This window comes from Heterocephalus glaber, unplaced genomic scaffold, assembly GCF_053883595.1.
Source record: "Heterocephalus glaber isolate CG9 unplaced genomic scaffold, H.glaber_assembly_v1.0 deba00000331, whole genome shotgun sequence".
NCBI classification, from domain to species: Eukaryota; Metazoa; Chordata; class Mammalia; order Rodentia; family Bathyergidae; genus Heterocephalus; species Heterocephalus glaber.
In genome coordinates this window covers 30,697,118-30,710,976 of record NW_028258142.1, presented here as the reverse complement: position 1 = coordinate 30,710,976, position 13,859 = coordinate 30,697,118, and the positions used below count along the sequence as shown (strand labels likewise).

Sequence of the window (13,859 nt, the reverse complement as noted above, 5' to 3'; positions counted from 1 at the left end):
GCCACACCATGTGTTACTCCTTCCAAATTACTATTTCCTGGTGGTCAGTATTTGTAATTAAGCCTTATGAAAGAAAAATGCTAAAATTTGACTTCTTATTGAAAGATGATATCTTCAGGATGTTGGCAGTGATCTTTGTAAGACACTCACCTGCTTTAATAAGTTTGTAGTAAACTTATATGAGTAGCTACAGGAAACATAGTTAAATAAATGAAAGCAGAGTCAGGTTGTTGATAGCTTAGGAGTGGTGGGCAGAAATGTGTTTTGGATCTGAGCCAAAAAGAATATTTGAAGCCTTTGGTTACTTTGAATTGCTTTTATCAACAACTTAGTCAAATTCTGAAAGGAAGATGGTACTGTTTCAGTGATAGCCTTAATTTTACCATCCAGAATAAGGGATGAAATCTGTCATGTATCATGTATCAATTATAGTGTGAAATGAGGCAACCCAGGTCTCAGCATAGATGAGCTTGAGTAATTTTAAATCTTCTGAGTGTTGTAATAACATAGATAATCTGTGAAAGTTTTCTGAGGTGCCTAGTAAATCATTTTTACTGCATTTTCATATAAAAGTCAAATTTCATCTTTATTTTTGGTTACCTGCAATATATATTGTTGATGTTACCATACATGCTTGCTAAAATGACATTTACAAGATAATTGTGTTGTATACATATGTGACAATTATATTTGAACCTTGAAGATTTATAAATAATTTTATACTCCACTCCCAGATAATGAGATTACATATGTATCATACATAGTTAACAATAGTTAAAAACAAACAAACAAAAAAATCAGGGTTTGTATAGATCTAAATGTAAAATGTAACACTGTAAAATTAGAGGCTAACAGGAGAAAACCTAGATGACCATATTGGTGACGTTTTTAGATATGGCACCAGAGGCATGAGTCAAGAAAAACAATTTACTGGACTTTATTAAAATTAACTTCTATTCTGTAAAAGACCGTGTCAAGAGAATGAGAAGACAAGCCACAGCAGGAAGAAAATATTTCCCAGAGGTTGTCCAAAATATACAAAGACTTAAAACTTAATAATAAGGAAACAACTTGATTTAAAAACAGCAAAATACCTGAACAGACACTTCAGTGAAAAATATACACAGCTGGAAAACATCTGAAAATATGTTCAACATATGTCATGAGGGAATTGCAAGTCAAAAAAAGGGAAAGAAACACCACTACACACCTGCCTTAGAATAGCCAAAATAGAATACTGATAATAACAAATGCTGGCAAGAATGTAGAGCGGTCATTCATTGCTGGTGAGAATGGAAATGTTATAGCCATTTTGGTAGATAGTTTCACAGTTTCTTATAGAACTAAACATACTCTTACATACGATCTTACAATGAGATTCCTTGGCATTTACCCAAATGAATTGAAAACTTAGGTCCATACAGAAACCCACACACAGATGTTTATAGCAGTTTTATTCATAATTGCCAAAATTTGAAAGCAACAAAAATATTCTTCAGTAAGTAAATGGACAAACTAGTACATCAGACAATAGAATGTTTTTCAATGATAAAAAGAAATGAGCTATCATGAAAAAACGTAAAGAGAAACTTAAATGCATATTATTAGATGAAAGAAACTGATCTGCAAAGTCTGCATACTATATGATCCCAACTATATGATATTTTTGGAAACGTCAAAACTCTGTAGAGACAGAAGCTTAGTGGCTTACTAGAGGTTAGTGCGGAGGGAGCAATGAATAGAAAGAACACAGGATTTTTACTACATGAAAATATAGTCATTATAAATTTGTGCAAACACATAGAATGTATAACATTAAAGAGTAAGTCCTAATGTAAACTGTTGACTTCAGGTGATAGTGATGTGTCAGTGCAGCTTTATTGATTATGACACATGTACCACAGTGGTGTGGAGATGTTGATAGTTAGAGGAGAAGTTTATGTGAGGGCAGGCACTCTATACTTTCTGCTCAGCTTTGCTGCAAACCTTAAACCCTAAAAAGCAAAGTTTATCACTGTCTTTCTTTTAAGAAAAAGTGCTTATAGAGTTGTTTAGCCTTTCAAATGCCCCAGCTTTGTGCTGTGCTAGGTAATGCCTTCTCAAGATCCCACCCTAGTTGACTGAGCAGTCACACTTCTACTCTCCTTGTCCTCTTTTCCTACAGTTTTTGCAGGTGACTGCTGTTTTTTTGTGTAATCTTCTGGTGCTTTTTAAAAAATGCAAATGTAAGCAAATATATTATTTTAGGAAGATGGGTTTTTCCCAGGAAAAAATGTAGTTATCCATCATTTGTTGATTATTAAAAGAACATTCTACCACTTTTATGGGGATAGAAGTAGAAGTGATATCCACCCTTTCTTTACTATTCCAGTGCTTGGCTTGCTTGATAAAGAACGCTAAAATTATGGGCTGGGGATTTAGCTCAGTGGTGCCGTGCCTGCCTTGCAAGTGCAAGGTCCTGAGTTCGATCCCTGGTATAGGGGGACACACTGAAATTACTAACCAACATAGCTTGAAAGAAAAATGGCTACTGAGGAGGCCAAAATCAAAATAAGTAACACTTGTAGACAGCTTACTGTGTACTATGCTAAGTTTACAGTACCCTAAGAAAATATGTATACTTAGCATTCTCATTTTATACATAAGAAATTTAAGGCTCCAGAGAGTTTAAGAAACTTAACCCATATAATTAGCAGATGTCAGTGATGAGATAAAGCCAGTTTTTTTCTTTTAATTTTAAACATATAGAAAAGTAGTCAGAAACTCGTTTAGTGAAATTCTGTATACCTTTCACTTAGATGAAGTAGTTAAGATTTTATATTTGCTTGATATGTCCTTTTCTCTGCTTTCTCTGGAGTATTGAAGATAACTCTTGGTAATCTTGTTATTCTGTAACTAGATGCTTAAGTATACATCACTAAAAAATGTGGATGTTTTCTTATACTCTTTCAAATAGCAGGAATGATAAAGAATGTTAAGAAAAGATAATGGTCAGGTGACCAAAGTCATCAACTCCAGCCTAAAGAAAACTCAGCAGTTTGGTTATGAAAGGATGGTGTGATTTCTTAACTGTTCATTTGCCACAGATGGGTGGTTTTTCACAAGTACAGTGACAACTGGCTCACACTGAACTACATAAAGGATGTAGAGGCATGTTGCAGCCAGTCATCTTGATAGTGAAATGCACCTCTTGGTTAGTTCCAGGCCACCTTTCTTGATTAGTTTTATACCAGTTACAATCTACATAGAAATTTGAAATTTTTAATTCTCTTCTTATGAGAAATAAAATGAAGTTGCAAGTTTTCAGTAAATTGTACAGTGATTTTTGATGTATGTAGTCTTTCCTAGTGGATGCATAACATTAAATGTACATTTTTTTTTAAAAGGTCTTTGACTTGCGTCAGTGTCATCGACAGATGCAGCAGCAGGCAGCTACTGCGCAAGCTGCAGCAGCTGCCCAAGCAGCAGCCGTGGCAGGAAACATCCCTGGTCCTGGATCAGTAGGTGGAATAGCTCCGGCTATTAGTAAGTATGCTTTTGATTTTTTTCTTAGAGTCTAATAGTGGCATTTTATCTTGATTCACTCAGTTGATTACTTCCTTTAAGCAATAATAGAAATTAAAATTGTTACTGGAAATAATAACCTTTTTGAGTTTGTAAAAATGTGTCTTCTGTAATAGTTGCCCTTTGCCTAAGATATGACCCTGTTTGCTTTCTTTTTGTACCAAAAAAAAGAGTATGAGATAAAGGGGACCATTATTATGTTATATTGTTCATCTCCCCTTTTACTTAAGTCCCACCCCCCCGCCAGGGTGGGTTGTAATCAGTGAAGTACTTGGCTTGATTTTATTAAGGAAGCATATTTCAATTTTAGAGTTGGATGCCTCTCCAGTTTTTGTTTTTTTTTTTTTTTAAAGTAGAATGCTAAGCATGGAGAGAAAACTAAGTGAGGGTGGTATTTTGATAACTTGTAGACTTTTTTTAATTTTAGGGTAAAATTGAACTATGTGCCAGGTTTCACACTGATGGGGAATTTTTTACTGCAGAGTTAAACTCCTGACTATAGACTTTTTGATGGAAACACGTGGCACCCATCTTCCACGTCTGAAGGCATAACTAGTGATTCATTCAACCCCTGTTCTTAACCTCTTCAGTGTGGTAAGCAAATCACACTGGCTAAGAAAACTGCAGTGGCCCTGCAGGTTTCTGTACAGTACATGCAAATTCCTCCCATTAGTTTTACGGTAATATTGATTAATGCAGATTGCCTATATGACTGTGTGTTTGGACTGGAAAATTAGATGCAGAGTCTGTTGTAACTTAAGTTCAGGAGTTTACAAATTAGATGTAGATATATTCATTAGAGTTTTTTAAAAAAATTGGGCATCTAAACCATTAATTTGCTAGTTTTGATGAAGACTTCAGAGCTAGTATTAAGTTTTTTAAGCTCATCTACTTCCCTCATTGTGTATTATCTTTGTTACACTGTGAAGTTGAGAGGCAGACATCATCTGGGTCATCCAAGAGGTCTTAGCCAGACATATTAACTGTCTTGTTATTAGTCATGTCTTAGCTCTTAAGTAGGCTGTTTAGTTAAGTAAGGTTCTTAGAACCAACCTGTGGATGTGTGCTACTTCTTAAAAACAAGTTGTTTCTTACCTCTTCACCTCCACTTCTAAAGAGAAAAATAGATGGGGTGGTGGTAGATTGTGGTAATTTATAATTGGTGGTAGCTAGTAGATAAAGGAATGTAAACTACCGTAACCAAAAGTTTTCAGTTCTTATCGATAAGGTTTAGACCTACAGTTATTTCTTGGCACTTTGACAGAGAAGTTATATGCTGAGGAATATAAAGAAAGCAGAATGTAGGGAGGATGGGAAGAGATCATCCTGTCCCTCTGATGTCTTCCAAACTTTTCTGGTAGGTCTGTCAGCGGCTGCCGGCATTGGTGTAGATGACCTTCGTCGCTTATGCATACTCAGGATGAGCTTTGTGAAAGGCTGGGGACCTGATTACCCAAGACAGAGTATCAAAGAAACGCCTTGCTGGATTGAGATTCACTTACACCGGGCCCTCCAACTTCTAGATGAAGTACTTCATACCATGCCTATTGCAGATCCACAACCTTTAGACTGAGGCCTCTCACTGTGGGGCCCCTTACCATTATCAGGATGGTGGACTATAAAATATAATCCTGTTTATAATCTGAAAATCTATTTCAGTTTTGTTCTGCTTTATCTTTTCATAAAGGGTTGAGAAATGTGTTTGCTGCCTTGCTCCTAGCAGACAGAAACTGGATTAAAACCATTTTTATTTTATTCTATTTAGAACTTTTCAGGCATGGCTCAGAACTTGAAGATCAGGAAGAACACATTCTTATTAAAGCTTCACCAGTTATGTATGAATGAGTCAGTCCAGTGCTGGGAAATTTAACCCTTTTAAATGTCTTAGAGCCTTTTTTATGCAGAACATCAGTGTGTGTGGTATTCTACAGAATAAATTCAATATTGCTGATTTTAAACAGAGAAGTTCTCAGTTTAATTCACCTGTTTTATTTTATGTGCATATTGTTATTGTCAGACATACTTTATTCCAAGATATTGTGCCATGTGGGTGAGTTAATATTAGGAGAAACTTTACTCTGTTTTTAAAAAACAGTAATGTATTATAACCTTTTGTCCAAAATATTTTTTGCAAGTTAAACTAGTGGATGATTTCAGTTCAGATTGTATTGCAACCTCAGTTTTAATTTTGCCAAGGCAAAACACTAATCTGTGTGTATATTGAGAATTCCTTAAAATTGCCAGACAAAGAAATGTCATTTAAAATTGCATTTGTTATACCTATTGGATGAATATTTATCAATAAGTATACTTTTGCCCCTTTAAACAGTAGATGTATTCTTCTGTATTTCTGGGCACAAGGTTGGACTTACTAAGAAGCCTAGAAGAGGAATTTCTTTTCCTACAGTAATTTGTAGGGAAAGGTTTTGTATTTTTAAAAACACTAAAAGCAGTGTCACGCTACCTAATATCTCACTGTTCTGCAAAGGTGGCAATGCTTAAATAATGAGTATTTTGGAAACTGCTAAATTCTATGTTAAATACTGTGCAGAATAATGGAAACATTACAGTTCATAATAGGTAGTTGGATATTTTTGTACTTGATTTGATGTGTAACTTTTTTTCATATACTGTTTAAATCATGTATGTTATACCATGTTTAAAATTCAGTTTTTGTATCTTGGGGCAAGACTGCAAACTTTTTTATATCTTTTGGTTATTCTGAGCCCTTTGGCATCAATGATCATATCAGTCGGCAGTGACTTTGTATAGAAAATTTAGGTAGAAAAGTTGAAGATGTATCGACTGTACCACAGACACAATATGTATGCTTTTAATCTAGCTAGTAGCATAAATAAAACTGAATCTCAACATACACAGTTGGATTCTAGGTTTGATTTTTAAAATTTTTTCTTTTGCACTTTTGAGTCCAATTTCAGTGGCAAGACACCTTCTGCTAAATGACAGGCAATAGCCAGTTGTATTGGGCAGCTTTGGTTTTTCCCTCACACTCTACCAGGACTTTTCCATGGACATGTGTATCACTTACAGAGTTGCTTAATTTTTTAAACTTTTATTCTACTATAGCAGAAGTTAGCCTGATTATAAGACAAATAGATTGTCTGCAGGATAGATAGAGTGAAATAAAATCAAATATTATCTTTCAGATGCTTTTACTTTTTGCTTGAGGGCTTCTGTAAGCTAAGATTCTTTAAGATATGGTATGCATTTGAACTCTAGAAACACTAGGATGTATTAGTCCTCTTCATATGAACTGAAATGAACAAGTAAGGCCTTACTCAGAAGGTCTTAATTAAGATGTCCTGGAAACCACTCAGTGCTTACTGCTGTGATTTAAATACAGACCTCAATCCATGCTACACATCTTGTTTTTTAAATAGCCTCTCCAACAATTCATTTCTAGTCTTAAGTACTCACGAATACTTAACGGTAAAGTCCTAATTTTAATCTGTGTGAGTTTGGTGGTTTTTAAGGTTTTATTGGCAGAATTATAGACAGATACTGTCTCTAGAAATTTTTGTCTTTAGGTTTGACTCTGCAAGAGGAATAGGAGAGGAGAGAATTTTAGAATAAGAGTTTTTAACCCAAATTACTTGATTAGAACATTAGCCATGCAATGGTGTAATCTGTTGCTTCTTTTTCTACTTTAGGAAAGATTTTCATGTTTAGTCATTTTCAGAAAGTGTGTGGAAAATATTTGCTATGAAGTATCTCTTTGGAGCCAAGCTACCTATCTTGGTTTCTTTCTATTAAGAGCCATAAAATATAAAAGTACTTTTAGTTATTAATTGCTTATATTTTTACTAGATTGTCACATGATTTTGGGAAAACATCTAGTATATTATCAATTATTCCTGATAGCTTGGTTATTAAACTGTATTTCCGTTTCTTAGAGGTGGTCATCTTTGATGAGTAAGACTGAAGAATCTCACTAGTTTAAAATTTTGTCTATTTTAGGATAGTTTCTGTAGTTTGTAGAGTCTGATTATTATGTGGATATGATTTAGAGTGGTTTTCTTTAATTCATATCTCAAAGACTCTCAGAATGTTGAATTTCAGTAAAAGCTGAATGAAAGATGAACGAGGTACTTCTAGTGTGAGACTCGTTAGGATTTGTCTTGTGCCTTTCTTTGCATTATCAAAGGGAGTCCTTAATGGTATTGCCTTTATTTGTCAGGGAGTACATTCTTTTGCAAGAATCTGTTTTGTTTTTTACAGTTTCCTACTGCTAGTATACAGTGGTAATGATAATAAATCACTGCCATATAACCTTGGTTTTCCAGAAACATTGTCTCATTTCTTTTGCCTTTACCCCTAACTAGGGCACCTACCCATTCCTTCTACAAACTCTATAGGTTTACAGATTGGATGGTCTGACTTAAGGATAACTATACCTGGAACATCCAAATAACAGCACAGTATTAGCTGTGTTGTATTTCAGAGTTAAAAATCCATTTTTATGGGAAATGGTGTGATTTGTAATAGAAAATTTGAATGCAAAATAAAATGTTCTGTCTTCCAGATTATAAATACCTTATTTTAAAAGGTTTTGGTTAATGGTAGGAAGGTGAGTTGGCAGCTATCTTTTTGACTGCAGCTGTCTGGAAAAAGAAATTTTACATTTTCCCATAATGCTCCCTAAGTATCTGGAGGTAAAATATTTCTGCTCCAAGTCTCTTGGTAACTGGTTAATAGTCACTTACTAGCTGTTTTATGCAAAATCAGATTAATTCAGACCCTTTTTTGAAAGCCTTTTGGAAGGAGCAGTTTTATTCTGAGTAAGGCAGAGCTTTTTTTGGTAGTTTCTATAGTTGCTGTCTTTGTTGTCATTTTATTAATTTATTGATAGCAGATTAGTAAACTGGTGAATTTAGGTTACCGAAGTAAGTATATGAAAGCAATTACCTGTAAAGTTAATTAATAACCCTTGTCAGTGGGGCAGGTAATACTCAGCTTGAAGAAATACTTTTCCCCCCTAAAGGCAGAACCCATTTTGTTGCTGCTAGTGATCTGTAAATAATCCCTTAAATCCTTTGCAAGATGATAGAGAATAGCTGTGAGAATCTTGTGTGAGTCTTTCCATTTTTTCCTTCTGATAACCAGATTATTTTTTCTGTTATATCGAGAGATGTAAAAAGTTAGTGGTTTTATTCATAGCAGCATTCTTGGCCCATTCTTATCTCTATTTCTTGCCTCAGTGCTGCTAGGTTGTTTATCCTGTGTCACTGCGAAATGAATTTTCTACAAACTTGCCTAAGTAAGAAAACTGTCTTTTTGTTTTTTGATGGAGTTATTTAATACGTATTTCAGAAAATATACTGGATAAAACATTTCTTTTTGTGCTTGTCTTTGTGGGCTTCAGGGGCTTCTAAGACAGAGGATTTTTACCATTATTAAATGGTCATAAATTACTACAGTTTTGAAATTTTAGTATTTTTAACCTTCCTTCCTCTTCTGGTTTTCATTTCCAACAACTGCCACTTCTTATGTGGTTAGTAGTGTGCCTCCCCTTAGTATTTTAGTCTTCCCTTTCTGATTCATTATTTCTAACTGCTTAAGCAAGGAAACCAAGACAACTGAAATTAGAATTTTCTTTAAAACAAAAGAAAAATCGTGTGGCAGAACCCATGATGCTTTCCCGGCAAGTGTAGAAAAGGACTTCAGTGCACTGGCATTTGATACTGGTTTGACTGCATAAAATGGTCCCTGATTCTTGCTGAGTTTTAGGTGGTTGAGTGGAGAGAAATGAGTCATACTCATATTTTCCCCTTCAGACTAATGTTTTAGAAGGTTTCATTGCTTTCACTTAAGTGGTGCTCATAGAAAAACTGGGGTTACAGGGTTGCTAAATTAGCATCAACAGCCAGAGGCATTACTTTTACTTGGAGGACACCAGCAAACAACACACATATACAAATCTTGGAAAACAAGAAGGCCTTTGTGTGTGTGTGTGTGTGTGTGTGTGTGTGTTTGTGTGTGTCCTTTTAGCGCTACCTTCTGGCCTTCCTTCTCCATAGATACTTTTGACCTATTGGTGCCTTTATGAAAATTGAGGGTATATCCTGCCCCAAGGAATAGCTAAAGTAATGGCTGATACTTTCAGGGATTTTAACATCACACTTGAATGAATGAAGGTTCTTTTTCTTTTTTTAATGTAGGAAGGACTGAGGAGAAAACTGGTGAAGACAATCATTTCTTCTGTTGAGGTGGATATTTTTCACAGTTTATTTAAAATGCTTTTTCAGTAAGTCCAGAGTTGATATTCTTTTTCAACCCTAAACAAGTGGCTCTGGCTTAGGCCAGACAGTTGCACACTCTAGTTTGTGCTTTGGCAGTAATTTGATGTGTGACCTTGGGCAAGTCATTTACCTTCTCTGGGCCTCAGTTGTCTCATCTGTAAAATGAGAGTTAGACTAGATTATTTATTCCACCTCTGAATTCTAAGTGACCTTGCCTACCTTGCAGTGGTTTTGGATTTCTTCCTTACCTTTGGTCTGCTGTTTGAGGGGGCTTTTTACTTATTTCCATGTTATTAAAGTGAGACTGGGCTTGATATTTTATTATTGTTCTTCCTATGGACAAGAAGTTATATACTATGTCCTTAAGACTTAATTTTAACCAAAGGCCTAGCACCACCTTAGGGATGCAATAAAAGTACTTCACAAACAAAAACGGGGGGGCAGGGCCAGGCGGGGTGTCTGCATTTTATTTTTGTCATCAAAGTTTCTGAGTCATGATCTTCTGACTTTCAAGTGGGTATATGTGTGACACCATCCTCCTAAGTGCTGTGTGCTGATAGTTTTTTTCAACTAAAATGGATTGAAAACCTGTTGTTAATGCCCAATGATGTTAGAGGCCATTAATTTGGGTCTTTGGTTTCTTAACCCTTCTATGCTTTAAAATAGGGAAATTCCTCTGAACTGCATCAAGTAAAATGGTTTATATGACTCAAAGGATCAGTGAATGATAATTCACTTTATTTTTGGCTCTTTTTAGGTCCATTTTGATGAGATGACTTTTGTCTGGATCATTCCTTTTAGAATTCTTTCCAACCTACCTTTAGATGAGTATCATTAATGAACTTTCCTTTTTCAAGGACTGAGGAGTCTTCCTTTGGGGTGGGTTGAGGGTGAGGGGCTTGGGGAGTCCTGGTAGAGGCCAGCTCTGTGGTAGCTGGAGAGGAAGGGATGAAACCAGCTGCTATTGCTAAGGCTGCTTGTCATTGGTAGAAGGACTCATGGGCTTGGATTGGTTAAAAGGCTAAACATGGAGTTGTCAAACTTCTTTCAAATATGTGGCTCTCTTCAATGCATTGGATATGTGATTTATGGGAAACATATGAATGCTTATAGATGATTAAAACCTGTTGGGCTGTGGAGCCCAGTTTGGAAGAATGGGGGGTTGGGGACAGATTTGGTGTCGGTGTTTCCCAACTCTGTCTCCTCCCCTGAAGTCTAAGGGATGCAGCTATGCCAAAACTCAAAGAACCACTCTTAGCTTCCACTTTTGGGAAAACTGGTAGCTGAAGCCCCAGTTAGTTCCTTTGTGGCTTTCTGTATACTTTTTCTTGGTTGAAGTCTACGGCTATAAAAATAGTTGAACCTTTCTTGAGAACTCTGTAACAAAGTATGTTTTTGATTAAAAGAAGGCCAACTAAATAATTATGTGCTCATTCTTTTTCTTAAGTTGTGGATGTTTTGGATCTATATGGAAAGAGTTCTTCATCACTTAAAGAATTCTCAGACTTGAGGTCAACATTTTCCTTCATTGCTTTGTGGCCATTGAAATGGGAAATACAGCATTCCAGAGATGACCCTGAAATAACAGTCTTTATTCTTTTCTCATTTCTCTAAAGGAGGGGGTAGAATGATATTGATTGGAGAAGATGTGGGCACTGGAAGATTGTGAAAACTAGGATATCTAAAAGAAAGAACTAAAAGTTGGAGATCCTCCATTGCCCACTTAAAGATTAAGGAAAGCTCCCAGCTGCCTCCTTAATGAAATAGGCATCACTGAGTGGGGTGTGTTATCAGGTAAGTGATTCAGTAGCAATGGCTTGTAAATAGCATTGACCACATCAGCATTTTCTTTCTGAACTTGCTGGCATGAATTTCAGAGATGTCTGTGCTAACAAAGTTTATGATATTTTAAGTTAGAACTTGAAGGAGATAGTAGATTGCCATTTAGTAATTCTTTCTGAGAGAAAACATTTCTTTATGGAGCAGTTCAGGAGAAAGGGAAGTTGTATATATTCATCTCTATACTTTACTCTTGATTTTTGATTCTTTGTGCTTTATTCAGTTTCCCCAATCATCACAGCTCCCACAAATAGCAATCTCAAAAGTTGGGATATTTCCAACTTTCCAAACCTTTCTCATCCTCATTGCTTCACTAATAAATTGCTATGCTTTTTCTCTTCACCTCTTTATGTCCTAAAAGTAATTCTATCAGTTCTGGCCCTACTTTTAGGGTGGCATCCAGTTCTATATTTTGATGGAGTTCTGCTGGGCCACCTTAGTCACAGACATATGGATAGGATAGGTTCAAAGGAACCAGAGAATTGTTGCTAGGATAGCCACCCTAAAAGAATGACTGAAGAAAGTACTGTGAACAGGAAGTCATAAAGAATGTGGAACATTAGGAAGAAAGAAAAAACATGGTCAGTAACAATATGGGTAGATCTCTCACTGTGAATTTTCTAAATTATGTCCAATAGTTGAAGTAAAGATTACAACACTTCCTAAGATGGTTTTAAATGTATATATAGGAAATATTTAAAAGTTGAAAACAGAAGAATAAAAGGGTCACATATGAGTGTGTTTTCCTTATTTCACTCAGTGATAAAATTACAGTAGACTGCAGTAATTATAAAGTAATACCTAGTATATCTACTGAAAAAGCTATATAAAGAGATACACCCCAAAACACTAGCTAAATCAAAATGAAATTTTAAAAATTGTTCAAGTAACGCAGAATATCTGAGCAGGAAGAAAATAGAAACAAAAATTGAAACAAAAAAAATTTTAAATGGTAGACTTCTGTGCTAACATCAACAATTTAAAAAAAATTGGTAGAATGGATTAAGAAATGTGGCCCAACAGTACGCTGTCTACCAGAAACTCACTTCAAACAATATATAAAAAGTAAAAGAAAAAACTGTGGAAAGGATATACAAAGTAAATGTTAAATGTAATGCAGTGATAGAATGCTTGTCTGACATGTATGAGACTCTGGGTTCAACCCTCAGCATTTGGGGGAAAAATGGGAAAGCAGTTGTGGACTGTATTAATATTAGTAGGCTTTAGGACAAAGAAAAATACCAGAGATAGCAAAATTATACAGGAGTATAAAGGTAAGTTTGATTAGGTGTGTTAAAATATACCTGTAGTTCTAACTACTGAGGAGGCTCAGGTGGGAGAATTACTTGAGCCCAGGAGTTCAAGACCATCCTGGTCAATGTAGCAAGACCTTGTCTTAAAAGTTCATGAAAAAGACAGTAATCCTAAATGGCATATATTGACAACTGAGTTGCAAAATAATGTGAAGCAACAACAAACCAAAACACTGAATATAGAAATACAGTTGTAAATACGACTGTACCTGGGGACTGTAATACCCTCTTTCAATACACTGATAGGAAATGAAACAAAATCATCAAAGACGTATAAGAACTCAGTACCACCTTCAGCTGACAAGATCTAACTGGCATTTGTCGGATAAGTCAAGCAACAACAAAACATGGTTTTTCTGGGGGACAGAGAGATGATAGTTAACAAGTCCATGGTACAGTTGGATAGAAGAAATAACTTACACTGTTTATTACCACAGTAGGTAACTAATATTTCAAAATAGCTAATAGAGAAGATTTTGAATGTTCCTAACAAAAAGAAGATTCTGAGGTGCTATATATGCCAGTTACCCTGATCCTTATACTCTGTATATATGAATTGAAATGTCATACTGTACTCCCTAAATTTGTAGTGACTATCATTTAAAAATGTAAAACTATATATTTCAAGTGCAGACACAACATATAGCATTACAAATTATCATGGGTAATAAAATTCGAGTTTAAAATAATTAGTATCATACAAAGTGTTGTCTGGCCACACTGTAGTCAAACTAGCAGGAAGAAAAAGGTAACAACATTTCCTAACACTTGAAAATAAACAACACACTTCTAGAAGTCAAGGGAAGTTGTAACAACAAAACACGAAGCTGAATGAAAATGGAAATAAAATACACTGATGTTTGTGGGATATGGTTAAAACAGT

At 35.3% G+C, this 13,859-nt stretch overlaps 1 protein-coding gene across 2 annotated transcripts in view; it reads left to right on the top strand.

The window, feature by feature from the left end:
- The window catches only part of Smad4 (SMAD family member 4), a 59,751-nt gene extending 48,505 nt beyond the window's left edge, over positions 1-11,246 (top strand). The window contains exons 11-13 of one of the 2 annotated variants that reach the window (XR_205686.4): positions 3,387-3,525; positions 4,047-4,158; positions 4,926-5,108. Coding sequence is in view for 1 of the 2 variants with exons in the window: in XM_004855168.4 (XP_004855225.1) it covers positions 3,387-3,525; positions 4,926-5,137 (351 nt within the window). In the remaining variant the exon portion in view is untranslated. Of the gene's footprint in view, positions 1-3,386; positions 3,526-4,046; positions 4,159-4,925 lie in introns of both variants that reach the window. The other variant, XM_004855168.4, reaches the window with a different exon arrangement.
- Positions 11,247-13,859: the final 2,613 nt, after the last annotated feature.